This window comes from Haliotis rufescens, unplaced genomic scaffold (genome assembly GCF_023055435.1).
Source record: "Haliotis rufescens isolate VD_foot unplaced genomic scaffold, xgHalRufe1.0.p SCAF_7, whole genome shotgun sequence".
NCBI classification, from domain to species: Eukaryota; Metazoa; Mollusca; class Gastropoda; order Lepetellida; family Haliotidae; genus Haliotis; species Haliotis rufescens.
The window spans coordinates 46,980,026-47,007,078 of record NW_025964361.1 but is presented as its reverse complement, the minus strand read 5'-3'; the positions used below and the strand labels follow the sequence as shown (position 1 = coordinate 47,007,078).

The window sequence follows — 27,053 nt, the reverse complement described above, 5'->3', positions numbered from 1 at the left end:
GAGCTATGAAGTAGAGGACAGCACTCTGATAGATGGAATGTTCTCACTACCCTGTATATAGCCTAACCACTGCTACATGACTTACCAGGTGAGCTATGAAGTAGAGGACAGCACTCTGATAGATGGAATGTTCTCACTACCCTGTATATAGCCTAACCACTGCTACGTGACTTACCAGGTGAGCTATGAAGTAGAGGACAGCACTCTGATAGATGGAGTGTTCTCACAACCCTGTATATACCCTAACCACTGCTCCGTGACTTACCAGGTGAGCTATGAATTAGAGGACAGCACTCTGATAGATGGAGTGTCCTCACTACCCTGTATATAGCCTTACCACTGCTACATGACTTACCAGGTGAGCTATGAAGTAGAGGACAGCACTCTGAAAGATGGAGTGTCCTCACTACCCTGTATATAGCCTAACCACTGCTACATGACTTACCAGGTGAGCTATGAAGTAGAGGACAGCACTCTGATAGATGGAATGTTCTCACTACCCTGTATATAGCCTAACCACTGCTACGTGACTCACCAGGTGAGCTATGAAGTAGAGGACAGCACTCTGATAGATGGAGTGTTTTCCCTACCCTGTATATACCCTAACCACTGCTACGTGACTTACCAGGTGAGCTATGAATTAGGTGACAGCACTCTGATAGGTGGAATGTCCTCACTACCCTGTATTTACCCTAACCACTGCTACATGACTTACCAGGTGAGCTATGAAGTAGAGGACAGCACTCTGATAGACGGCGTCCAGGAGGACCATCAGGAATGTCCAGTGAGTATACATCTGAAAAAACAAAGTATATTTTAATACAGAAAGTGAGTGAGTTAGTAATGTATTAGACCACTTTTAGCCACATTCCAGCAATATCACGTTGGATAACACCAAAAATGGGAATGTTGGGAATCAAACACAGGTTTTCGGAATGAAAAGTGGACACTTTATCCGCTCAGCTTCCCTGCCACCCATACTACTGACAGAGTGAGTGAGTTGGGTTTAACGCCACTTTTAACAGTATTACAGTTATATCATGGCGTGTCAGCTTAATGTGGGAGGAAAGCCCAAAGTGATACAGGTCTTAGACGTTTACCACTTCGGTGAAACCTACGAGCACGGGTATGATGCTGACGAACCGGGATTCGAACCCACAATCATAGGTTCCTGGCGTGCCCAAGGGACCCAACTCTGCACAGTGAATCACAGCGCCTTAGACAACTGGGCCACTCGTGCCCCCTACTACTGACAGGAATAATTGGAAATGCATTTTCTTGTCATCCTTTATTTCATGTCGGCTCATTTGTCCTGAGAGACCTTGGAGTGTCAATATTCAATATGGACACCATTTTATTGATACATGTATTAAACATAGGCAGGGTTTATACCACGGATCATGACTGCGTTAAGCAGCTTGACTCCTGCTAATTCCTAGGGCTTATGTCCAACACTGAAGCACATGTAACACGTGTCTCCTTAGGCGAGTGACTTTGTTTGAAATGTACCTGTCCACCCAGCTGTTATTGGGTACTCGGTAGGATGAGATGGTAACATGGCTTTTAATTAACCTAGCACTTCCGACCCGTGAAGATTCCGGGTTAGGATAGGTCTTCAGCAATCCATACTTGCCGTAAAAGGCGACTGTGCTTGCCGTAAAAGGCGACTAACGAAATCAGGTGGTCAGGCTCGCTGACTTGGTTGATACATGTCATCGATCCCAATTACGTGGATTGATGCTCATGATGTCAACTCATACAACCCATGCTGCCTGGGAGGTGCTAGGTTGGTTGGTTGGTTGGTTTGTTGTTTGACGCCGCACTCAGCAATATTCCAGCTATATGACGGCGGTCTGTAAATAATCGAGTTTGGACCAGACAATCCAGTGATTTACATGCATCAACCAGGTTAGCGAGCCTGACCACCCGATCCCGTTAGTCGCCTTTTACGACTACTACTACTACTACTCAATTTTCAGAAAATTAAATATAACCAAATTTTCACATGACAAGGCCACTAGTGCCCTGAGTTCACACTGAAGTAAAATCATTGAGGTGTATTTTTTTCACTGCCTTTTGCAATATCCCAACCGTATCAAGGTAGAGGTGAAGTGAAAAGGGGTTCGATGTCATTTCACCGACATGGTGATGTGCAAGTGTATGTTGGTGTAATAGTCTTGACTAGTATCTCGCTGAGACACCATAGCTAAACAGACCATCTCCGTGGTCTAGTGGTAGAGCGTCTGCCCAGAGAGCGGTAGGTCCGGGGTTCGATCCCCAACCGCATCATACCAAAAGACGTTAAAAGATGGTACTTGTTGTTACATTGTCTGGCACTCGGCATTAAGGGGCTAAAACAAGGACTGGTCGGCTCAGAGTCAGTATACTGTGTCTGAGTGGGGTATTCATGTCAAACTGCGGTATGGTATCTGAGTGGGCTAGCAATATAAATCGGCATCAGTCCAATCTAGTACAAGCAGCCACCAACACACGTGCATGCACGTCACTATATAAGTGCAATAATCTTGGACGCGACATTAAACCCCATTTCACTTCACCTCACCATAGTTTAACATGGATAACTCACTTAGACACAGTATTCGAACTCAAAACTGACCAGTCCTTGTAAGAAGGTCTTTTCCGGGCACTGAGCACAAATTAATAGAAGCATGTCGCAGCCTGGTTTAACAAATAAATTTCAAGTGATTCCATGACACTTGATTGGCTACTGTTTCCTGACTGATAGATGATAGAGTGGGTGGGGCTCATGTACTAGTTGATTGGCTACTGTTTCCTGACTGATAGATGATAGAGTGGGTGGGGCTCATGTACTAGTTGATTGGCTACTGTTTCCTGACTGATAGATGATAGAGTGGGTGGGGCTCATGTACTAGTTGATTGGCTACTGTTTCCTGACTGATAGATGATAGAGTGGGTGGGGCTCATGTACTAGTTGATTGGCTACTGTTTCCTGACTGATAGATGATAGAGTGGGTGGGGCTCATGTACTAGTTGATTGGCTACTGTTTCCTGACTGATAGATGATAGAGTGGGTGGGGCTCATTTAATAGTATTATTACACTAAACAATGTCACCGATGTCATATTGTTGTCCAAAGTTTTTTATGTTAATGATTAAACAGGCAGTCTGTGAAGTTATTATTATCCATTTATTTATTCATCTCTATATTCATAAGAATTGATTACAATATGTTTTCACATTCACGGAAGTATAGACATAAAAACCAGTTTGCCATGCTGATTTACAGAGTACACAGTTTTTAGGTTTCTATCTTCATAAACACCCCCAAAAGAGATATTTTCATGTTTGACAGTGAAGCTTGTCGGTATTGGTTAAAAAACCGACAGTGAAACAAAACTATTTCATTGATCAAGCACCAGATGTATATCAGGGCTTTGACATTTAGCCAATGAGGAATTATATTTTGACTGAGGAAAGCAATAATTTAAGTTTAAAATACCAGGAGTGCATAGGATATCAGCCCAGACCTTAAGGAACCGTTTACGTTCTGAAGGTATTCGTGCTAGGCAACCAGTTCGAGGGGTCATTTTGATGGACCTGCATTGTCGGCTGCAAAGTCTAGGTGTCAAAGTCTCAGAGTATGGCCACCTGCGATGGAGACTAGTTTGGTTTACTGACAAGCCATGTTTTATGCTTCGCTGTACGGATTGGAGACGTCATGTTTACAGGCGTCACGGGGAACGTTATGCCCGAAACTGCATACAGGAAGTGGACAGATTTGGAGGTGGTTGAGTGATGATGTGGGCAGCCATCTCCTACACTGATAGAACTGATTCGGGATCTGACTACTTCAATGGGATGACAATGCCAGTCAGTTTTGGACTCCATATGGCGTCCATACAAGATATTGAGCACAGATGACCTACTGTTCCACGTGTGCCATATGAAGCCTGAGTCAATGAGAATGTGTGACGATTTTGAACAATTATTCATATGATGTATAAGATATAGGGGTGACTATTGGTCAGGAAATCACTATTGTGATAACTATTGATATTGCAAGCAACTATTGCGATAAATATCGATATTTTTCAGTGTATCATTTTAGATGGATTTTAGAGTTGAATGTAACCTTGGAACTGAAGTTTCCAAATAAAAAGTAAAGTTTTAGATATGACTGACTTGTTTTTCTTTACCCTAATAATTTAGGAAAAAGAAACTTCCACATTACCATGTGTAAATTACTACCACTCATGATCAAAAGAAAAACAAATTTGAACAGCATTGCATGTATTTTATTGATATGGTAAATACAATCGAAACTACCCATATTCCTAACTGAAATTGATACTATTGATCGGAAACTGATTTAACAATCGGTTTATTGACTTTAAGTGCTTACCAATAACAATATATCGATATTTCGATTTATCGTGACACCTCTAATAAAATATACATCTAAAATCACTTTTACGTTTCTTTTTTGCAGAGCATATACCCATATAGTTTGTGTTTTGTTGTCATTTCAAAGTCCCTTCGATATTTTGATTTTTAGGACATTGTTGGTCAGGCCCCGCCCTGCGAATGCCATGTGATTGAAATTAGCATGCGTTTTGAAACTTTACCTGTGATTGTTTTTTTCTTGATTTCTGGTAGGATTTAAGTGATTAAAATGATTTATCATCCAAAACTGGCTCCCACAGGAGATATGGCTTGGATGAGATCAAGCGATATCTCCACTGTAGATAACGCTGCAATGAAATTACATCACAATGCTTTGCAGACCATTGTGACGTCATTGGTTACCATGACGTCACAATCAAATGACATCACTAATGGCTCTGCTACTGAAGCTGTTTGCAGTACTTTTTACACTGAAGACACTGCTAATTACTGCCTACAAATTGAAAAAGTTGAAAGAATGATGTTGGATGATAAATAAATTTTCACCCGAGTGCCTTTTGATATCAAATATATCAACACTCGTTGATAAAAGTGGCAAAAATCCTCGGCAAGTCTCAGAATTTTTCCACTTTTATCAACTCGTGTTGATATATTTGATATCAAAAGACACTCGGGTGAGATTCTCTATATGTTTTAAACACTTTAATAATAAACATGGGGAACCCTAAAGGACCTATGCTGACTGAATATTCTGAAGCCCATCAACTGATCAAAGATGTCACATCCAAGGCTGGTGATGATCTGCATTTATTTGGATATTTTATACATCACATTGACTGATGGACAAAAACCTGTTATTAGTTACATTTTAGCATTTTGTTTGGAAAAACTTAATACACAGGAATGTCAATATGAGTTTTTAATATTTGTTATTGATGTTATATATTTATTATTCATGGAATACCAAAATTAAAGAATGACATCAAATAAATATTTATTCATTGCTGTTCAAATGAAAGGTAAGATGTATCAGTTACACTGCGCTGACGCATTCATCAATATTTACCGTCTATACAAATACTCATTGTGGAAAAATTAACATATAAAAAAATAACTAGAAATGTAAACAGCTGTAAATAGCAAAGAATTAACAAATCTATCATCAATACGTAACCATAGAGGTATTTTCATTTATGGAATAAATTGTTCTGAAATCATGCTAGAATCAATACATTTACCAAATTTAATGTGAAACTACTGAAAATATATATCTAGTTTGTTTGTTTGTTGTTTAACGCCACACACAGCAATATTACAGGGATTTGATGGCTGTCTGTTAACAATCGAGTCTGGACCAGACAATCCAGTGATTGATATCATGAGCATCGATCCACGCAATTGGGATACGATGACATGCAACAACCAAGTCAGCGAGCCTGACCACCCGATCCCGTTATCCGTATATTTAGTACTTATTTTTGTGCACTTGTTGTGGAGGATGATAATTGCCGATCGACGATATCTACTGACGTCTTGCGTGGGACACAATTATTATTGTGACAACAAAATCATCAGCATGTACATCACAGTTACATGAATCACACCCCTTCATATTCACCACAACACCAATTGGTGATCCTGAGATATATCAACAAAGGTTCAACTTGCATGTGGCATGTTGATACTCTACAACCATTAGCGGGTCACGGGAGCGCACAAGGTCAAACAGATTTAATAATATGCTAATTAATTTATCAAAGTCGCATTTGTTATTTCATATTAATTATTAGTGTGATTACTGATACTATGTAGTGATTTGTATTTATTCTGGATGTGACAGACGAAATATTTCAAAATTTACTGTTATTGTTTTGTAATGAAAGATTATCAGCAGACTACTCCTGTCTTTGACATAACATCTGGTGACCTTTGCACTTACACAAATCTTTATTTTTGTTTTTATTCGTAATATTAAACAGAAAATGACAAAAAAAACACTCTTCGATTCAGAAGTTGTCAACTTTCATCAAGTTACACACATAAAGGCAATGAAAATTTTGTTGATATCAAAATAGCAATTAGTTATCCTGAGGTTGAGGGAAATGGGCCATGTTTGATTTTTGTACATCTGCTAGCATTATCTATTTATTTTATTTTTTTTAATTCCATTTTCCATCATATTTTACATTTCAATATCATACATAGAGAGTGTATGGATTTATTGTGACATTATTGGCATGTTAGTAGCATGGACAGATCAGATATCATAGCTATACAGAGTCTCTAAATAACACATGTAGAGAAGACCAGAAGGCATGGAAAATTGCCTAATTACAAATTGAATATGCGATACATCTTGTGATTTCATAATATAAGGATTGTATATTTGTGTATCAAATATATACATCAAAACACTGTTGTTTGCCAATAAAAAAAAATGTGAATTTAAGCTCAGTTAAATTTAAGATATAGGAGATAATAGGAGATATGATTATTAGAATCAGTTTGAACAAATATACAACCATTTATACAGGTTCCTAATATGAAACGCATTCCACATTCAATCACCTAATTGAGGTACAATCAAGAAAATTTACAAATTTTATGTTTGCTTTGCTCTTAACCTCTGATTGAAAATTTCATGATTTTTTTATATATTTATGTCAGGAATAAATGCACAACATATTTCTTCAATTGCCCAATGTTTAATGAAAGACCAACTGTGTGAAATCACCCAACCTCTTCAGCGACTTATGCTAAAATTTATCGAGAAGGGAATGGGAAAGAAGTGTGAAAACAATTCAGAGGCTAAAGGTTAATTTGTGAGGAAAGGCCGAAGTGATGCAGGTCTTAGGTGTTTAGCACTTTGGTGATATCCACGAGCACAGGTATGGTGCTGACAAACTTAGAAACAAGATCAGGGAGAACCAGGATTCGAATCCATGATAATAGGTTTCTGGCATGTCCAAGGGACGCTACTCTGCAAAGCGTATTGCGGCTCCTTGGAAGACTGTCACAAGCAGGTCTAGATAAGCCCCGATCCTGCGCTATCCAATACTGACCTCCCCCTTCTGTCACAAGCAGATCTAGATAAGCCCCGATCCTGCGCTATCCAATACTGACCTCCCCCTTCTGTCACAAGCAGGTTTAGATACGCCCCGATCCTGCGATATCTGATACTGACCTCCCCCTTCTGTCACAAGCAGATCTAGATATGCCCCGATCCTGCGCTTTCGATACTGACCTCCCCCTTCTGTCACAAGCAGGTCTAGATACACCCCTATCCTGCGCTTTCGATACTGACCCCCCCCTTCTGTCACAAGCAGATCTAGATATGCCCCGATCCTGCGCTTTCAATACTGACCTCCCCCTTCTGTCACAAGCAGATCTAGATACAGCCCGATCCTGCACTTTCGATACTGACCTCCCCCTTCTGTCACAAGCAGATCTAGATACACCCCGATCCTGCACTTTCGATACTGACCTCCCCCTTCTGTCACAAGCAGATCTAGATACACCCCGATCCTGCACTTTCGATACTGACCTCCCCCTTCTGTCACAAGCAGATCTAGATACACCCCGATCCTGCGCTTTCGATACTGACCTCCCCCTTCTGTCACAAGCAGATCTAGATACACCCCGATCCTGCACTTTCGATACTGACCTCCCCCTTCTGTCACAAGCAGATCTAGATATGCCCCGATCCTGCGCTTTCGATACTGACCTCCCCCTTCTGTCACAAGCAGGTCTAGATACGCCCCGATCCTGCGCTATCCGATACTGACCTCCCCCTTCTGTCACAAGCAGATCTAGATATGCCCCGATCCTGCGCTTTCAATACTGACCTCCCCCTTCTGTCACAAGCAGATCTAGATACAGCCCGATCCTGCGCTTTCGATACTGACCTCCCGCTTCTGTCACAAGCAGATCTAGATACACCCCGATCCTGCGCTTTCGATACTGACCTCCCCCTTCTGTCACAAGCAGATCTAGATACACCCCGATCCTGCACTTTCGATACTGACCTCCCCCTTCTGTCACAAGCAGATCTAGATACACCCCGATCCTGCGCTTTCGATACTGACCTCCCCCTTCTGTCACAAGCAGATCTAGATACACCCCGATCCTGTGCTTTCGATACTGACCTCCCCCTTCTGTCACAAGCAGATCTAGATACACCCCGATCCTGCGCTTTCGATACTGACCTCCCCCTTCTGTCACAAGCAGGTCTAGATACACCCCTATCCTGCGCTTTCGATACTGACCTCCCCCTTCTGGCCAACACTGTAAAGTTCAGGCTTCTCCAGCAGCACTTCGGCCGACACGTCCTTGTCAAAGATGCCGTTGACGATGGGAGGAAGTGATGTGAAGATGAGGTGGAGCAGCATCATGTAGATACTGTCAAGCATCAGCGAGCCGGAGAAACCACTGAAGAACTGGTACCAGAACAGCAGCATCACCGACATCTGCAACAGGAGGACCTCAATGAAACACAGGTGGTACTGATACAAGGATATTCATTTGATACTCTGGGAGGGTATGCGATTGTTCATCCGTGAGAGAACAAAAATAGTGAGTGAGTATGGTTTTACGCCACTTTTAGCAATATTCCAGCAATATCACAGTGGGGGACACCAGAAATGGGCTTCACACATTGTACCCATGTCGGGAATCAAACCCGGGTCTTCAGCGTGACGAGCGAACGCTTTAACCACTAGGCTACCCAACCGCCCCGAGAACAAAAATAAAAGAATCTCTCCAAACGTATTTACAGTAAACTATGTTTATAACGAACACGCTTATAATGAACCTATGGATATAACGAACTTAGTTTTTAGTCCTGATGAGTTTTTAGTATGTATGCTGATAATGAACTACGGTTATTACGAACTAAAATTAGTGGTCCCCTCGAGTTCGTTATAACTGTAGTTTACTGTATTTTGGTGGTCGACTCTCCTTGACTGCTTGCCGTTTTCATCATAACCTCCCCCAAGGTCACAAATTTGTCAGTTTGTTGTTTAACGTCACACGCAGCAATAAATCCAGCTATAATCAAGTCTGGATGAGACCACCTACTGACTGATGTGACAGCATCTACTTTCCCCTTCAGTTTTATGAAAACAACTTTATGCACCTGTGATTTATGTTACATCAAGTTGACCCCTTCAGTTACAAAATAGACTCATCCAAGCAGCCATACATGATTAAATAACAGAGTAGACAAAATATTCAGTTGAATGACCCAAGTAATGATCCACACTGTCAGGGTATGCAATCAAACAAATAAGACCACCCCATCCAATAAGTTGCCTGTTTTGACCAGCATAGGTTGCTAGGGTCCAATATTAATTCTAACCAAAAAACCTCACACAGGTGCTGATACAGAGAAATGGTTTATTTCATTATCCGGGGAGGGTGACAGATTGTTCATCCAGGAGCCATGAGCAACTTTCCAGCGCTTGCCCTTTTCCCCATGACCTTCGCCAAGACACAAATTTGTTAAAGTTTACCATGAATCATCAGAATACATACATTGTATTTTCAACATATAAATACTCTCTCCTTTTATCATGACCCTCCTTAAAAAAGATGTAATATTTGTTTCACCAAAGATGTATAGAGATTTGTATATATACGTCTTTGAGTTTCACCTTCTGTTGTCTAGCTATCCACTTCCTGTTTCTCATCTAAGGGACCATTCATTATTTTGTCAAAATGATGTCAAGAAATTACTTTATTTAAATCTAACTTACCAAACTTTTGTAGAACATGAAGGCTCCAAATTTACTCAGTCTGTCGTAGCACCAATGACCATGGACAAGAAGCAGCCTCTCGAGGTACTTGAACCTTGCAATGGCAAAGTCCGAGGACATGACGGCTTGCATGCCCTCCTGACCTGAGATTCCGATACCAATATCAGCTGTCTGGATCATGCTCACATCATTGGCTCCATCACCTACAAAGAGACAAGGAAAACTGAATCGTCCCCTCCATTCAGGAATCACAGTACAAAGGCCAAGCTCAAGAACAAAATGGCTTCTGTCATGGTAAAGTATACCTATATAGTGACATATCCATAAGTATACGAAGTCTACATCCCTCAATTTGAAGCTTGTTGCTAATAGAAACTTGGGGTCAGGTGAAATGCAGAATGGTTGCAATATCTGCTATAAGAGTGGAGGCCATGTTAGGATACCGTGTCCTGTTCATGTGATTAGCAAAACCAAGGACTGGAATATAGACTACAGTAAACTACATTTATAATGAACACGCTTACAACAAACTGACGTATATAACAAACTATTTCTAAGACCTGTTCATTTGCTGTATATATGTTGTACATATGCTTATAATTTTTTAATTTGAAGTTTACACGATATACAGCTTTTCCATTGGACGAGAGGTTGGTCACATGATCGCGAAATTGACGTTCATAAGTGTATGAACGACACAATTTGACGTTCATACGTTTTTCACGAGACCCTGTTCTTGAAATGACGTAAACACTGACGGACTACTTCCACATTCCTCGGGAAACCCCTAGGAATTCCCTAGCACGAAAACATACATAAGCGTTCTTTCTGATCATTTAGAACCTTTATTCTTGGTCTCAGCATTTCAGTATACATTGAGAAATGTCAGAGAGCGTGACTGCATGATTGTTCACGAATATCCTCGCTGCGGCCTATCCTAATGAACAAACGATGAAATGCACATCTAAACTATCGTTGTATGGACTCGATCCGTGCCTAGGCTGACATTGACCGTCTCCAGCAATCTATGAATTTACCTTGGTGTCTGTTTGACGCATCTTTATTCACCTTTCAATGATCGGCCAGTTGATCAATGATGACTAACACATGTAACCACCACAGGTTCATTAACAACTTCGGAATTCTCTCCCGTCACGTTTATCGTGTCGGCCATTATGACATCTTGTACTTGATGTAAATATATTACGACACGCTGTCATTGTGACTGACTTACTCAGGTAGTTCTTTACAGACCTTTTTCATCTAATGAGGATATGATTTGAACACAAGTGCTGCGTAAGATGTTTCTGAAGAGCAAATTGTGCCTCCATACGCCCATGTCACCTCTCTTTTTGAGGAACTATATTACTCCGCGATATAGCTGGTTGTTGTATGGCTGTCAGTGTAAACATGAAGTCACACGTACTAAATAAAATTGTGTTTAGATCTTGGCCTACATCCTTTGAGGTAAGAAATTGTGATAAAAAAATTATAAGAATTGACTTTCACTTTGTGTGATTTCATTGGAGTATGAACCTTCATAGAGTGAGGGCCAAACATTGTATGAACGTCGTCGCAAGCTCCCGTTAGTCGCCTCTTACGACACACATAGTCGCCATTTACATCAAGCATGGGTTGCTGAAGACCTATCCAACCCCGGGTCTTCACGGGTCGTTATCACTAGGAGTATGTGTCCACAGTGGAATGTACAGAATGTAATGAGCTGAATGTGTGTATAAAACCTCCAACTTGTGTGTTGTCTACAAGTCCATTCAGACCACAAAATCCTGTGCACCCTTCAACTGACACATGGACCTTACTCTACTGTCAAAGTGGACAAAGTTCTTTAAAGAATATGGAATATGCCATGTCACACGAATAACATATTTTGCCAGATTCTTACTCATTACTTTAACTGTATGTTAATTTTGTGGCCTATTTAAATATTTGTAATCAATTCCATGAAGATTTCACATTTTATTACCAAGCCAAAATGCTTACCAAAACCCACATACTTGTCCATGAATCCCATATATTTTTCAAATGATGATAGTGAGTGAGTGAGTGAGTATGGTTTTACGCCGCTTTTTTGCAATATTCCAGCAATATCACGGCGGGGGACACCAGAAATGGGCTTCACATATTGTACCCATGTCGGGAATCGAACCCGGGTCTTCGGCGTGACGAGCGAACGCTTTAACCACTAGGCTACCCGACCGCCCCTAAATGATGATAGTTATACATGATACAGTTATTAAGAATATCCCATAACCAGTGTTCCCATTTACCAGTAATTACCAGTTTTTTACCAGTAAAATTAGGCTTGGACCGGTAATTCATGTGACTGTGGACTGGCAAATAAAGTACCTTATAGATCTTTGTTGTTGAACAAAACATTGGTGATATACTGATAAGTATATTTTTCGAAAAAAGTCAGTTTGTCTGTTACCATCAGGGTTTCCTGTTGTCTATTTAATATGCAAGGAAATAACATTTTGCTTTGCTTTGATGTTAAATAAATATCTGTAGTGACTTGGTCTCAAAATACTAAAAAAACCTAGAAAATTGTGACTGAACTTTGTGTGAATGACGTGTAGATGTTATTAAGTTACTTCAGAGAGACGAGCAATTTTTAGCATTGCCAGTCCACCAGGACCTGCAGTTTCAAAACCAAAAGGGAACACTGATAACATGGATGAAATTTGACTAACAGACTATAAGTCTTGATGAAAGGCTCACAGTGCATGGCACTGCAGCTGGACAAAGGGAGATAACTGTAAAGGGAGCGTCATCATCCATTCCGGGATATTTAACATCAGACAATTGGTAGAAATGTTTATACACTTATCGACCTCAATAAAATACCTAGATACTTTTAAAAACGAAATAAAGTCAATAAAGATGAAATTTCAAAATATTTCATATGTAATATTAATTTCTAATATAAAGTTTACAAGGCAATAATGATGACAATGAATACATACTAACAGGGATGAGAATGGTTTTTTTAAAAAAACAATGCAAGCTAGCCAGTGGACTGGGGGCTATATGTCACAAAAGTGACCCTAAATGTAACGAAATCCATGGAAATCTTCAGAATTGGGCAGACAATTCTCATCTGAGTCTGGGTGAACATACCGATGGCTAATGTTAGCTTCTTCAACTCTTCTTTCACAAGCTTGACAACATGTCCCTGAAATCACCAGAGACAGGGATCAGATCGTGCATCACAGGATAACAACTTCATCAACATCTTTATAATACCAGACACACTGCATTCAAGAAGGAAAAATTGCCAACTGACGACAAAACTTTAAAGCTGTTGCATTTTTTAAATCCAAAATCATTTAAACCATTGGATATTTATAAACGAAGAATAACAGAATATTGAACATAGATACAAAGTACTAATGGTTATAAATTAAAGATTTAATTGAACTAATCTAAAAAGGAACGATGTGATTTTGGGATAAATGTATTTCAGACAGTTACTAAGAATTTTGTTAATACCACGTGTTCCTGAATAGCTGAAGACTATTAAACATCATTATTTGTTTGTTTGTTGTTTAACGCCACACTCCAGCTATATGACGCCCGACCTGTAAATAAACGGGTCTGGGACAGACAATCCAGTGATGGACACTGTGAGCAATGATCCACGCCTTTGGGTTACGAGGACATTCAATCTACTCAGTCAGCGAGCCTGACCACCTGATACTTCAGGTTGCCACTGACGACCAGTATAGGTTGTTGTTGACCTATTCTAACCTGGAATCTCCACGGGGTTCAAACATCATATACCATCATTAAACGTAGTGAATTTATAAAAGTGCACTATTGAAGTCTGTCAAATATACACAAACACACTTAGATAACAAGTGCAAAAGTGAGCATGGCTTACTAATACCCCCGACCCGCCTAGTGTGTCAGTAGTTACAAATCAAATAGCTAGGATAGGGTTAGGAAGGGTTCCCTCTAGACTCCAATATCTGAGAGTTTTCGGACAGACATTAGGGTTTGAAAAATTCATTAAAAAATGGAAAATTAATAAAAACATTTTTTTTCTTTTGACTGCACCCGTTCATATGACACAGATTATATGTACTAAGTTTGAGATGAATCCACTGAATAGTTAAAGAGAAATCACACGGACAAAGTTTTCAGACGGACGTTAGGGTTGGAAAAATTCATGAAAAAATGGAAAATTAATAAAAACAATTTTTTTTCTTTTGACTGCACCCCTCCATATGACACAGATTATATGTACTAAGTTTGAGATGAATCCACTGAATAGTTGAAGAGAAATCGCACGGACAAAGTTTTCGGACGGACGGACAGACGGAGCCTTGGTATAACTATATACCCCCGACATCTTGTTGGGGGTATAATTAATTCATGGTGGGTGAGTTTGGTTTTACGCCGCTTTCAGCAATATTCCAGCAACATCATGGCGGGGGACACCAAAAATGGGCGTCACACATTGTACCCATGTGGGGAATCGAACCCAGGTCTTCAGCGTGACGAGTGAACGCTTTAACCACTAGGCTACCCCACTGCCCCTTATTAATTCATGGCATGATGTTGGAGATAGGGGGAGATAACCAGAACATGGCATCACAATTTCAACCTTTTGTAAAGGCGTTGCTCGGCAACAGACGACAGAGTTGCACTTCTTGGTGAGATTCAGAAAACCCTTCTTGGAAGCACTGTCATGTAAAGCAAAGGCTAGTGTCTTTCCATCGATGATCAAGGCGTACTCCTTCTCCTTGGGTGCTTCGCCGTTCCGGGTTGGTGATGGCCGATTCAGGTTGATCTGTTCGATATGATGGACGATCAAGTCTTTCGCTTCCTCCTGTAACACAGAAACATTACATCAGATGAACAGGAGAATACAGCGACGTGTGTGTGTGTGAGCTGAATAAGCTGGACTTGCACTTGAAACAGTATTTCAGTTTCAGAATCTCTTAGTGATAAAAGCCAAAGAAATAACCTGATTTGTAAAACCCATGACATCAGCCATGGTGCTGACAGACCTAGGATAATCAGGGCTTCTCAAGACGAGCGTAATCCTCCAGCTAGGTGATATTTATTCTACTAATTTAGAGGACTGTGTTACCTGTGCCCAAGAGTGAGTGAGTGAGTGAGTGAGTGAGGTTTTACGCCGCTTTTAGCAATATTCCAGCAATATCACGGCGGGGGACACCAGAAATGGGCTTCACACATTGTACCCATGTCGGGAATCGAACCCGGGTCCTCGGCGTGACGAGCAAACGCTTTAACCACTAGGCTACCCGACCGCCCCTGTGCCCAAGAGAATAACCTGCTTTGTGAAACCTATGACATCAGCCATGGTGCTGACAGACCAACCATAAACCATAAATAATTTGAATGTTTATTACACAGCAGGCTGCTTCTATTTTGAAATTTTTGCATGATGACCACCTGACAAAGTTCCAGCGGAACCTGCCACAGCAAAGGGAGACAACACAACAATTTGCTGCACTTCAGACATTAGCCAATGCATGCACCCCTAACCCCTAAAATGGGACATGTCTGAAACTCACCTTTGTATTGCTGTTGAGGGTGACTAGTTCCTGTTCCTTGTGAAACAATTTGCTGGCATAGGCAATCTCAATAGCCGTCTCCTGTAAAAATGCAGAGGAATATGAGATAAACTTATACATTTACTGATTCTTACAGAACAACACACAGTTCACGATCAAGCCAGCCACGCAGTTCACGATCAAGCCAGCCACACAGTTCACGATCAAGCCAGCCACGCAGTTCACGATCAAGCCAGCCACGCAGTTCACGATCAAGCCAGCCACGCAGTTCACGATCAAGCCAGCCACGCAGTTCACGATCAAGCCAGCCACACAGTTCACGATCAAGCCAGCCACGCAGTTCACGATCAAGCCAGCCACGCAGTTCACGATCAAGCCAGCCACGCAGTTCACGATCAAGCCAGCCACGCAGTTCACGATCAAGCCAGCCACACAGTTCACGATCAAGCCAGCCACGCAGTTCACGATCAAGCCAGCCACACAGTTCACGATCAAGCCAGCCACACAGTTCACGATCAAGCCAGCCACGCAGTTCACGATCAAGCCAGCCACACAGTTCACGATCAAGCCAGCCACACAGTTCACGATCAAGCCAGCCACACAGTTCACGATCAAGCCAGCCACGCAGTTCACGATCAAGCCAGCCACGCAATTCATGATCCAGCCAGCCACACAATTCAGAAGCTAATCTGAAGCTAGTTTTAGGCTTGTCTGAAGTTTAAGTTGTGTAAAATTGCTTGTGATCTAAAGAATCATCAATTTGATTTGTATGGGGTGGTTGGGGATTACTTTTGAGAACAATCTACTTTTTTTCCAAGCCGTATCTAACAAAACTATTTATTTACTGAGCACCATCAAACAATCTCTTAGTTTTTACCATTAATACAAACAAATTGACATTTGGTTATTTTTTATAAGAAACAATTCATTTTCTTCACTGCAACAAAAACCTTTTCATTTTGGGAATAGTTGTGAACAAACTATTCATTTAAAAAAATCTTCCAATTCCCCCAACAGAAATCAAATGGACACTCCCCAAGTGGGCTCAGCCATAAACATCAACATGTAATACCTCACAAATACTGAAAATGACACCCAAACAAACTTAACACATGGCCTACACACTTTGAAATGGACTTCCCTTTTGGAAAACATTACCATTATAACATCTTGATTGACTGCATCTCGCAAAACAAACAATTTAATCAAGCACACATTTTAGTACCATGTGTCTACACAAAAGATTGCTAAATTCATTTGTGAAGTTTTTGTAAGGATAACATTCCATCATAGTTGTCCACATTTTTTTATTATTCCTGGCTATTCCTGGCTGCGAGGTAGAAACCCCTAGCTAAGTACACCAGAAGCAGTTGAACAGTTGGAAGCTGGATACAAACCTTAATTCTTTCAGTAAGGGGCAGGTGATTTAACAGATCTCTAAGTCTTCCATTGCACAAAATCAACTTTTAATTTTTTCAAGTTCAAATTACAGCTCTAGTTATTATATTTGTACTCTGAAAACAAACAACATCTCTACAGAAGGTAAATGCTACAAGAATTGATCTGCAATGCGTTTATACAACTTGTGCAAAGCTATGCGCTTTTCTCAATGAAATCATTTCTTTGAGGAAGGCAATATGTTTGGTTTACTGCAGAGTTTGGTGTATGTCTCAAACTCTGAAAATAACTGCTCCCTGACCTTAGGAAAATGTCAAACCTGCTTGTCTCCTGTCAACACCCAAATGTTGATTCCAGCCTGCCGTAGTTTAGCTATTGTCTCTGGCACACCATCCTGGAGTCGATCCTCAATACCAGTCGCACCTGGACCGATAAAACACCAGGAGTTATTTCCCTTTGTTCACTTGACATGAACTACTCCGGTCCATGAAGCTTATGCCCTACCTACATAATGTGTTTCTTTGTTTTATCATTATCACAGCACTCTGCAATATTCCAGTCATGTGTAGGCTGTCTGTAAATAATCGAGTCGGGACCAGATAATCCAGTGATTGACATCATGAGCATCCATCCATGCAATTGGGATACGATGACAAACATCAACCAAGTCAGCGAGCCTGACCACCAGATGCTGTTACTTGCCTCTTACAACAAGCATAGTCGCCTCTTATGACAAGCATAGTCGCCTCTTACAAGCATAGTTGCCTCTTATGACAAGCATAGTTGCCTCTTACGACAAGCATAGTCGTCTCTTGTGACAAGCATAGTCGCCTCTTATGACAAGCATAGTCGCCTCTTATGACAAGCATAGTCGCCTCTTACAAGCATAGTTGCCTCTTATGACAAGCATAGTTGCCTCTTACGACAAGCATAGTCGTCTCTTGTGACAAGCATAGTCGCCTCTTATGACAAGCATAGTCGCCTCTTATGACAAGCATGGGTTGCTTCACACCCAGTCGCCAGAGGTGAGGTGAGGTGAAATGGGGTTTAACATCACATCCAAGATTATTGCACTTATATAGCGACATGCATGCACCTGTATGTGTGTGTGTGTGGATGCTTGTACTAGTCCGGACTGATGCCGATTTATAGTGCTGGCACACTGAGATACCATGCCGCAGTTTAACATGAATACCCCACTCAGACACAGTATACTGACTCCGAGCCGACCAGTCCTTGTTTTAGCCCCTTAGTGCCGAGCGCCAGACAGGGTAACAACAAGTACCATCTTTTAACGTCTTTTGGTATGACGCAGCTGGGGATCGATACCCGGACCGTCCGCTCTACAGGCGGACGCTCTACCACTAGACCACGAAGGCGGTCCCCAGCCGCCAGAGCCACAACAGATCTAATCCTCTGAGGTATATTTTGTTCATGGAAAGATGTCTGAGGCTGACTCACCCAGGAGATCTAGTTCCTCCTCTATCCGACATGCAGAGTCTATTATCTGTGTCTCCCGGTTCTCAAGGGCTGCCTCCGCCTCCTGATGCATCTTCTGCCATTCTTTGTACACTTCTGGACTTAATGTCTGCCACAGATAATACTTAGTAATATGAACAGTTAAATATAGAAATGTCCTGGGCTAATGTAATACAAGAATGGCTTGTCCCTTTTCAGCTCTCGACAAATTAATGACATATAAGCAAATCACCAATTCAAAATTACGAAATTTCCACTTAGATGATTGAAGGGTTTATTGAAGGTTGAGTGAGTGAGTGAGTATGGTTTTACGCCGCTTTTAGCAATATTCCAGCAATATCACGGCGGGGGACACCAGAAATGGGCTTCACACATTGTACCCATGTCGGGAATAGAAACCGGGTCTTCGGCGTGACGAGCAAACGCTTTAACCACTAGGCTATGACATGAGACAGGCAATAACTCATTATATATTTCATCCTAACAACCATAGTTTTAAAGAATATCCCTTTAAATAGATCTGGTTTAGCTAGTTTATTTTTATTTTGACAACAAACTCATAACTTTGATAAGAACATCTATGAAAAAATAAATTACTGAAGAAAATAGCCATTATAAGAATGTCTATTAATAGAAGCTTTTATACAAATATTATTTTTTAATTTGAAGTTTACACGATATACAGCTTTTTAATTGGACAAGAGGTCGGTCACCTGACCTCTAAGTTCACATCCAAACTATAGTAGTATTGACTCGATTCATATCTAGGCTGACAGTGACAGTCTACAGCAATCTATGAATTTACCGGGTACCTTAGTGTTTATTTGACACATGTTTAATCACCTTTCAATGATCGGCCAATTGATCAATGATGACTAAAACATGTAACCGTCACAGTTTCATTAACAACTTCAGAAATCTTTCCTGTCACGTTAATAGTGTCGGCCATTTTGACATCTTGTCCTTGATGACGACGCGCTGTCATTGTGACTGACTTACTGAAGTACATGTAGTTCTGAACAGATCCACTCTAATGGGGATATTATTTGAATACATGTGTTGCTTAACATGTTTTTTAAGAGCAAGATGTGCATACATACACACCTCTTTTTGAGGAACTATTATATTCTGCGATACAGCTGGTTGTTGTATGGCTGTCAGTGTAAACATGAAGTCACACGTACTAAATAAAATTGTGTATAGATCTAGGCCTACATCCTTTGAGGTAAGAAATTGTGATAAAAAATTATAAGAATTGACTTTCACTTTGTGTGAGTTCATTGGAGCATGAACCTCCATACTCCAATGAACTCATACAAAGTGAAAGTCAATTTGTCAACAAACATTTTATTGCATCAAGCACCCTTTTTTCGAACAGAAAAACAATATGTACGGAAGTCACTGAGATATAAGCCAGACCAAAGCTTAAAATTTCATTTCTCTACATGTCATGTGACCACTTCTAGGACAGTCAAAATGGAGGACATATGCCATTCTGTAAGTACCCGTTTTGCCATGCAGAGTGTCCGGAGTCCCTTCATGGCGTACTCCGTGATGTGCTCCTCCGTCTTCATCCGCACGGCCTTCTCTTCCCCGTCATTCGCTGGCAGAGTGAACATAACATCATTAGAAAATAATAAATATGATTCATATTGTTTGTTTGTTGTTTAACGCCCACTCAGCAATATTTTAGCAATAGATTGGTGGCTAAGCATTAAAGTGTCTTCCTCTGAGTCCTTTTAGCGTAATACAATTCACCTCTACAAAATCATAGCATTAGTTATACAGTAAACTACGTTTATAATGAACACGCTCATAACGAACTTGCGGATATAACAAACTGTTTGGTTTGGTCCCAGGCATTTGCTCTATGTATGCTGTATATATACTTATAACGAACAATGGTTATAACGAACTAAAATTAGAGGTTCCTTTGAGTTAGTCATAACCGTAGTTTACTGTAATCATAATCATAAACATGAATTGGGAAGTTTTAAAGTCAAATTTGCAAATATTTACTTATATTTGCTTTTCACTTCAGGTTGAATATCAGGCTCTGAGCAGGTCTAGATAATCCCTGGACATGCATGATGTAGATCACAATCGCTAAAATGTAATGAGATATCATAAGTTGTGGCAGGATCACTCGGGGGTACATGGGGTTTAATGTGTCCCTTGTAAGTTTTATACCACTTGTCGGAGGATCACGAGGGGTTGATGGGGTCTTATGCATTCCGCGTTAGGTGTTGTACCTAATGAGGGACGCATGGAGGCGAGTGGTATAAAACCTAACGAGGGATGCGTAAAATTCCATTTACCACGAGTGATCCTGCTACAACTTATAATATCTCATTACAATTTAGCAATTGCATGCAATTTATCTTACCGAAATTTTTAGTATGATATTTTAAAAGAACTTAAACAAATTCAAAATTGATAGAAAACAGCTGTTCAAATGAGCGGCGGTTATCTTGTGCTATGTCACGTGACTTTCATTGATTCTGAAAAAGCTTGCAGCTTTTTGCTTGGAAGCGGGGTATAAGGGATTTATTCTGCCTCTCAGAAATCCACGTGCAGCCTGCCTTGCTCGTGGCAGGGACAAAAGGGTTTTATTCACCCGCTGAGAAATTTATTCTCCTCCAAGGCAGGTTACATCGTATTTTATCCAGATCACATGGACCAATCGGATCTCCTCTTTCTGACATGGAGGTATGATCATTTTTGTTATTATCAATGCAATATTGGCACATGTCATGCAAGGATATCACGGAATTACGTTTCCAAAGTGATGTTTGCAATCCAGCAGTTGATGGTTACCCTAATTAAGTGACTGTAGCCTACTTACTCAGTTCAGACCTAGGCTGGAAAAAGCCACCAGACTATAGTCTACCTTTAACATGTTTAACAGAGTATTATTTTTTCCTTTTTGTCAAGAATGTCTTACTTTTGAATCTTCTGTCAAGTACACTGAGGACAGAGGAGTCGGCTCCCTTGACATACAGAGTTATCTCCTCTGTTTCTGGGTGTTTGATGATCACAGACATGCGCTTGCGGACCGAGTCGAAGTGAAGAATGTTGAGCACCTCGAACTCCACTTCACCATCCCCTGGAGACAAGACCATATACAACAGGTAACTTGTTGTCAGATTATACCACGGAGGGAGTGATTGAGTGAGTGTGTGGTTGGGTGGGTTGGTTTTGGGTGAGTGAGTGAGTGAGTGAGGGGGTGAGTGAGTGAGGGGCTGATTGAGTGAGTGAGTGAGTGAGTGAGGGGCGGAGTGAGTGAGTGAGTGAGTGAGTGAGTGAGTGAGTGAGTGAGTGAGTGAGTGAGTGAGTGAGTGGTTGAGTGAGGGGCTGAGTGAGTGAGTGTGTGTGTGGTTGTGTGTGTGGTTGGGTGGGTTGGTTGGGTGGGTTGTTTTTTGGGTGAGTGAGTGAGTGAGTGAGTGAGTGTGTGTGTGGTTTGGTGAGTGAGTGAGTGAGTGAGTGAGGGGCTGAGTGAGTGAGTGAGTGAGTGGGTTGGTTGGCTTGGGGTGAGTGTTGTAGGTGAGCGAGTGAATGAGTTAGTGCTTTGGTGGGTGGTTGATTGAGTGTGTGTGTTCCACTATATATCAAGGTACCACACATGACATGTTAGCAAATGCTTCACCCACTAAGCTACCTCACCCCATACATCACATAATGCAAAGACAGTTTGCAGCTTAATGTTGAAATAGCAACAATATAACACAATATTCCACACAATGAAATCAAATATGCAAGTACATAGGATACATTCACCTCAATATATTTTATTACATGCCCCTGACAATACCCAGTCTGTCACTGACATATTACAAAGCTCAAATCTGATCAAATGTCTATCAGTCTAGCCAGCTTTGATAACAAGGGTCACCATAAACTCTATTGAAAAAAATTCAGACAAGTCCACGCCAGGACACTCAAATATTTAAACCGTTAACAAAAGACTGAGTTGACCGAAGTTGTGCAATCGGCCAGTGCTGGACATACCTGGTAACCACACGGTAACTTTCTCCGGAGACCGCCGTATCAACCGGCAACCGTATGTACTAGCTGCCTTGACTAAAGCAAGTTCATCTGGACTCTCTGCCTCGTAGCGAGTCCGCAACGAACTGTCCGACATCTGCGAGGATGACCCCGCTATGCTGCCGTCAGACGACGTGAACTGGTAGTCGGATTCGCTGTTGAGTGATGCCAGTGACGCTCCCCGCGCCTTGTTGGACCTAGGGGGTGTGGCTGCCTCGGGGAGACGGTTGTAACGGTCGAGACCCTCCTCCCTGGATTGTGACGCCTGCTTTAGGAACTCGGGTTGACTGAGAAAACCGCTCTCATCCATCTGAAGAAACAACATGCACATTGGTCAGGAACTGGAACAAGAGTGCTCTGAGAGCACAACACCCCCCGCATGAATTTTTTTAACGAGTTTATATTTTCTTTGTATTCTATGAAATAACAACAGTAGATGGCACTGCATTTGAAACAGATTGTGCAGAACATTTTGTTGGGAGTAATCCAGTCTGAATGCTGATGCCATAAGGATGTAGCTCACCCACAAAAGCCTTAAACAAGGAAACTAACTATAGTTATAGTTATAGTTAGATATTGTGATATTCTCTGGAAACTGGAGGAGGAGTAGATTTCATGAAACTCCGTAAAACAGGGGCAGTAACTCTGTCAAAATTAGTCGAAATGAAACGGGACTGTGATATGCGTATCATCAACATGTCGACATCTTGTGTGTAGAGTGTCAGGGATATTCTCTAAAAGCTGGAGGAGGAGTTGATTTCACAAGCTTAGTACCTCTCTCACAATTAGGCAAATGAAGCTCCGTAAAACAGGGGCAGTAACTCTGTCAAAATTAGTCAAAATGAAACTGGAGAGCGATATGCGTATCATCAACATGTCGACATCTTGTGTGTAGAGTTTCAGGGATATTCTCTGGAAACTGTAGGAGGAGTTGATTTCACAAGCTTAGTACCCTCTGTGGGACAGACTGACGGATGGATGGACGGAAGGACGGACAGATGGAACGCTATATACCCCCAATTTACTTCGTAAACAGGGGTATAATTACTATCTACAAGGTTCATACAAAGATGGAACACTAAAATTCAAGGCCTATTTCAAGGCTGCAAACTGTCAATTTCAAGTCTTTTTTAACTGCCATGGCATTGGCCTTAGTCTGTCAATATTTTGTTAAGTCCAGAATACTATATATTAGTCGTAAGACGTAAAAAGCAGTTTAATCATCATACATTTTCAAACAATATTTAGTTTTTTCACGCAACAAAAACATAAATAAAGTCGGTCATGAATTCCTCAGGGTCTTGGCACACACATTTATCACAGTGATTAATCTCACTAAAACATCTTTGTGTGTTGATGACTTGTTGATGAATAAGCATAGTAAGTTTGTACAAGTTCGAGACTTTTCAAGGCTTTTAAAGCTTTTCTGGTGATTTTCAAGGCTTTTCAAGGCTTTTCAAGGTTGACAATAAAAATCAAGGCTTTTCAAGAGGGACCTTAAAATTCAAGGCTTTTTCAAGCCAGTACAAAACCCTGTATCAGAAAAGTAACCCATCATAATCTGACCTCAAGTCATCACCAAGGAGTAGCTAATTGATCTCACACGTTTGATAATTGATCTCACACGTTTGATACCAGGAGGGTTTCTCACCCACAGGTGAAATACAGAATTACTACATTGAGTGAGTTTGGATTTACTCTACTTTTAGCAATATTCCAGAAATATCACGTCAGGGGACACCAGAAATGGGCTTCACACATTGTACCCATGTCAGGAATGGAACCCAGGTCTTCGGCGTGACGAGCGAACGCTTTAACCACTAGGCTTCCCGACCGACCAGCATTACCACAGATATGGGACGACATTTGGGTGAATGCTGTAGTAACACTTACCATGTCCTCGTGAGGGTGATGAGAGACCACGACCGTGTTGCACACGGCCATCAGCAGGAAAAACTCCTGCACACGTTTCACGTGCTCTGGGATCGTCAGCTCTACGCTGTCCAGGCTCCGCAGGCACATGTTGGACAGCTCCCTCTGCAGGGCAGGCTCCAGTGGAAGGTTCTCGTAAATCTGGATCAGGTTAGAAATGGAATGAGTGAGTGAGTTGGTTTTATGCTGCTTTGAACAGTTTGTTTGTTTGTTGTTTAACACCGCACTCAGCAATATTCCAGCTATATGACACCCGACCAGAAAATCCAGTATTAGACAGTGTGAGCAATGATCCACGCATTTGGGTTACGAGGTTATTCGATCAACTCAGTCAGCGAGCCTGACCACCTTATACTTCAGGTTGCCACTGACGACCAGTATAGGTTGTTGTTGACAATCCAGTGATTGACATCAACAAGGATGCAATTGAGATACAATGACATGCATCCACCAAGTCAGCGAGCCTGACCACCCAATTCCGTTAGTTGCCTTTTACGACAAGCATCGTCGCCTTTTATGGCAAGCATGGGTTGCTGAAGACCTATTCTACCCCGGATCTTCACAGGTCGCATTGAACAGTATTTCATTCATATCGCTACATGTCAGCTTTATGGTGCACAGGCCAAAGAGATCTGGTTTTAGACGTTTACCTCTTTGCTTAAGGTGGTGAAGAGGGGTGAAATGGGGTTTAATGTCACGTTCAAGATAATTGCATGCATGTGTGTGAGTGTGTGTGTGTGTGCGCTTTCCGGAGCGTGTATTGCTGCTTGTACTAGTCTAGACTAATGCTGAGTTATAGTGCTAGCTCACTGAGATACCATGCTGCACTATAACATGAATACCCCACTCAGACACAGTATACTGACTCCGAGCCAACCAGTCATTGTTTTAGCCCCTTAATGCTTCCGCTCTCCGGGTAGACGGTCTAGCCACTAAACAAAGGCGGTTACCACTTTGTAACAGACAAGCTTGGGTATTGTGGTAGCAGACCCAGACACATAATCTGTGCGAAGAGGGATTCGAACCCACGATCATTGGTTTTTGGTGTGCCCAAGGGACGCAACACTCCACAGAATACTATAGCCATGACAAAATACCATAGCCATATTTCATCTTCTAGCAAGTTAACCATATCTTCAAATGTCATACCCATATTTGATGAGCTGTAATTGCTAGATCATTCATATCACATCAACTCATGAAAACATCTTTAGTGTGAGTGAGTGAGTTGGGTCTAATGCCACTCTAACACTATGTCAGTCATATCATGGCATGTCAACTTCACGTGGGAGTAAAGCCCAAATGGAGGCAGCTCTTAGACTGTAGGATTTAGACCAATGATGCACCTCTTGTCTGTCACAGGTCTAAACAGAGGCCAATATTTACAATCTCACTGTTGTACAAAGTCATGCCTGACATAGAATCATTCTCACTATGACGTTACATGGATGCATTGTTATCATCCAATGACATCTATTTCCTTCTTGTAGTTAGAGTCTTATTACAATTGAAACTTTTGGAAGCTGCTCTTTCTACCTAGTCCTGCACCATGGCTGTGAAATAAATAAATAAATAAATAAATAAATAAATAAATAAATAAATAAATAAATTCTTTTGGAAGTTCTTTCATGCCTAGTCTCTCTCTCTCTCTCTCTCTCTCTCTCTCTCTCTCTCTCTACATTTCTTTAACAAAATTATAATTCTTTAATTGAAACTGTTATTATGAAAACACTTTGGATGTGTAGGCGGAACTAGTACTAACTGATAAAAAAAATTTGGCATCAAATATGATACACTGAAAAGATAATTAAGAGTACCGTATTCGACGTAATAAGCGCCCCGCTCTTATAAGCGCCCACGGAAATATTTGCTAATATATTGGCTAGAGAACAATCCCAATAAGCACCTCTTCCGATTGATCAATGTACACAAGACTTATTTATTCGCGTATAATACGTACTCATGTGTTATATGCACCCTTGATAATGGGCAATTAAATTCTGGAAAAATATATCTGTCGTACATAAACATTTCAGGCTGTAAGCATAAACCACAAAATTTATGTTTCAACTCTGGTTTTTTTTCTCACCAAAATGATGTTCTAATAAGAGCCCCCTATTTCTTATTTTGAGAGCGCCCTGGGCTCTTATTACGTCGAATACAGTATATCAAGTGATGAATAAGTCACAGCAAATGCAGGACCCTGGATCAGGCGAAACTCTATCATTTTGCTTTGATAATTTAGGATGATATGTGTGACACAATGATCCCTAACACAAACACACAGGTTAGATTTTGTTCACTGCCACTCCAAATTTGCCAACTCAGCATATGTTTGAATATTCTAACCAGGTGTGGAGCGATGCGGTACATAATAATTCATCACACGCAGGCTGCTGAGTCTGACTGGAATATCTAGTGTATGCTCTGACAGAAACATTTAGGGTAATAAGTTTTAGCTAAATTGATCACATTGCAACTCCAAAATCAATCTGAA

At 41.1% G+C, this 27,053-nt stretch overlaps 1 protein-coding gene across 1 annotated transcript in view; it reads right to left on the bottom strand.

Annotated features, from left to right (window-relative positions):
* LOC124143681 (phospholipid-transporting ATPase VA-like) overlaps nt 1-27,053 on the bottom strand; it is a 98,957-nt gene that overhangs the window by 19,550 nt on the left and 52,354 nt on the right. Inside the window, exons 9-20 of the mRNA XM_048387452.1 lie at nt 24,518-24,697; nt 22,589-22,934; nt 21,525-21,686; nt 20,086-20,183; nt 18,563-18,689; nt 17,421-17,524; nt 15,704-15,784; nt 14,767-14,991; nt 13,278-13,332; nt 10,140-10,342; nt 8,652-8,852; nt 716-796 (exon numbers count right to left, since the gene is read on the bottom strand). Of these exons, the coding sequence (XP_048243409.1) occupies nt 716-796; nt 8,652-8,852; nt 10,140-10,342; nt 13,278-13,332; nt 14,767-14,991; nt 15,704-15,784; nt 17,421-17,524; nt 18,563-18,689; nt 20,086-20,183; nt 21,525-21,686; nt 22,589-22,934; nt 24,518-24,697 (1,863 nt within the window). The remainder of the gene's footprint in view (nt 1-715; nt 797-8,651; nt 8,853-10,139; nt 10,343-13,277; nt 13,333-14,766; nt 14,992-15,703; nt 15,785-17,420; nt 17,525-18,562; nt 18,690-20,085; nt 20,184-21,524; nt 21,687-22,588; nt 22,935-24,517; nt 24,698-27,053) is intronic.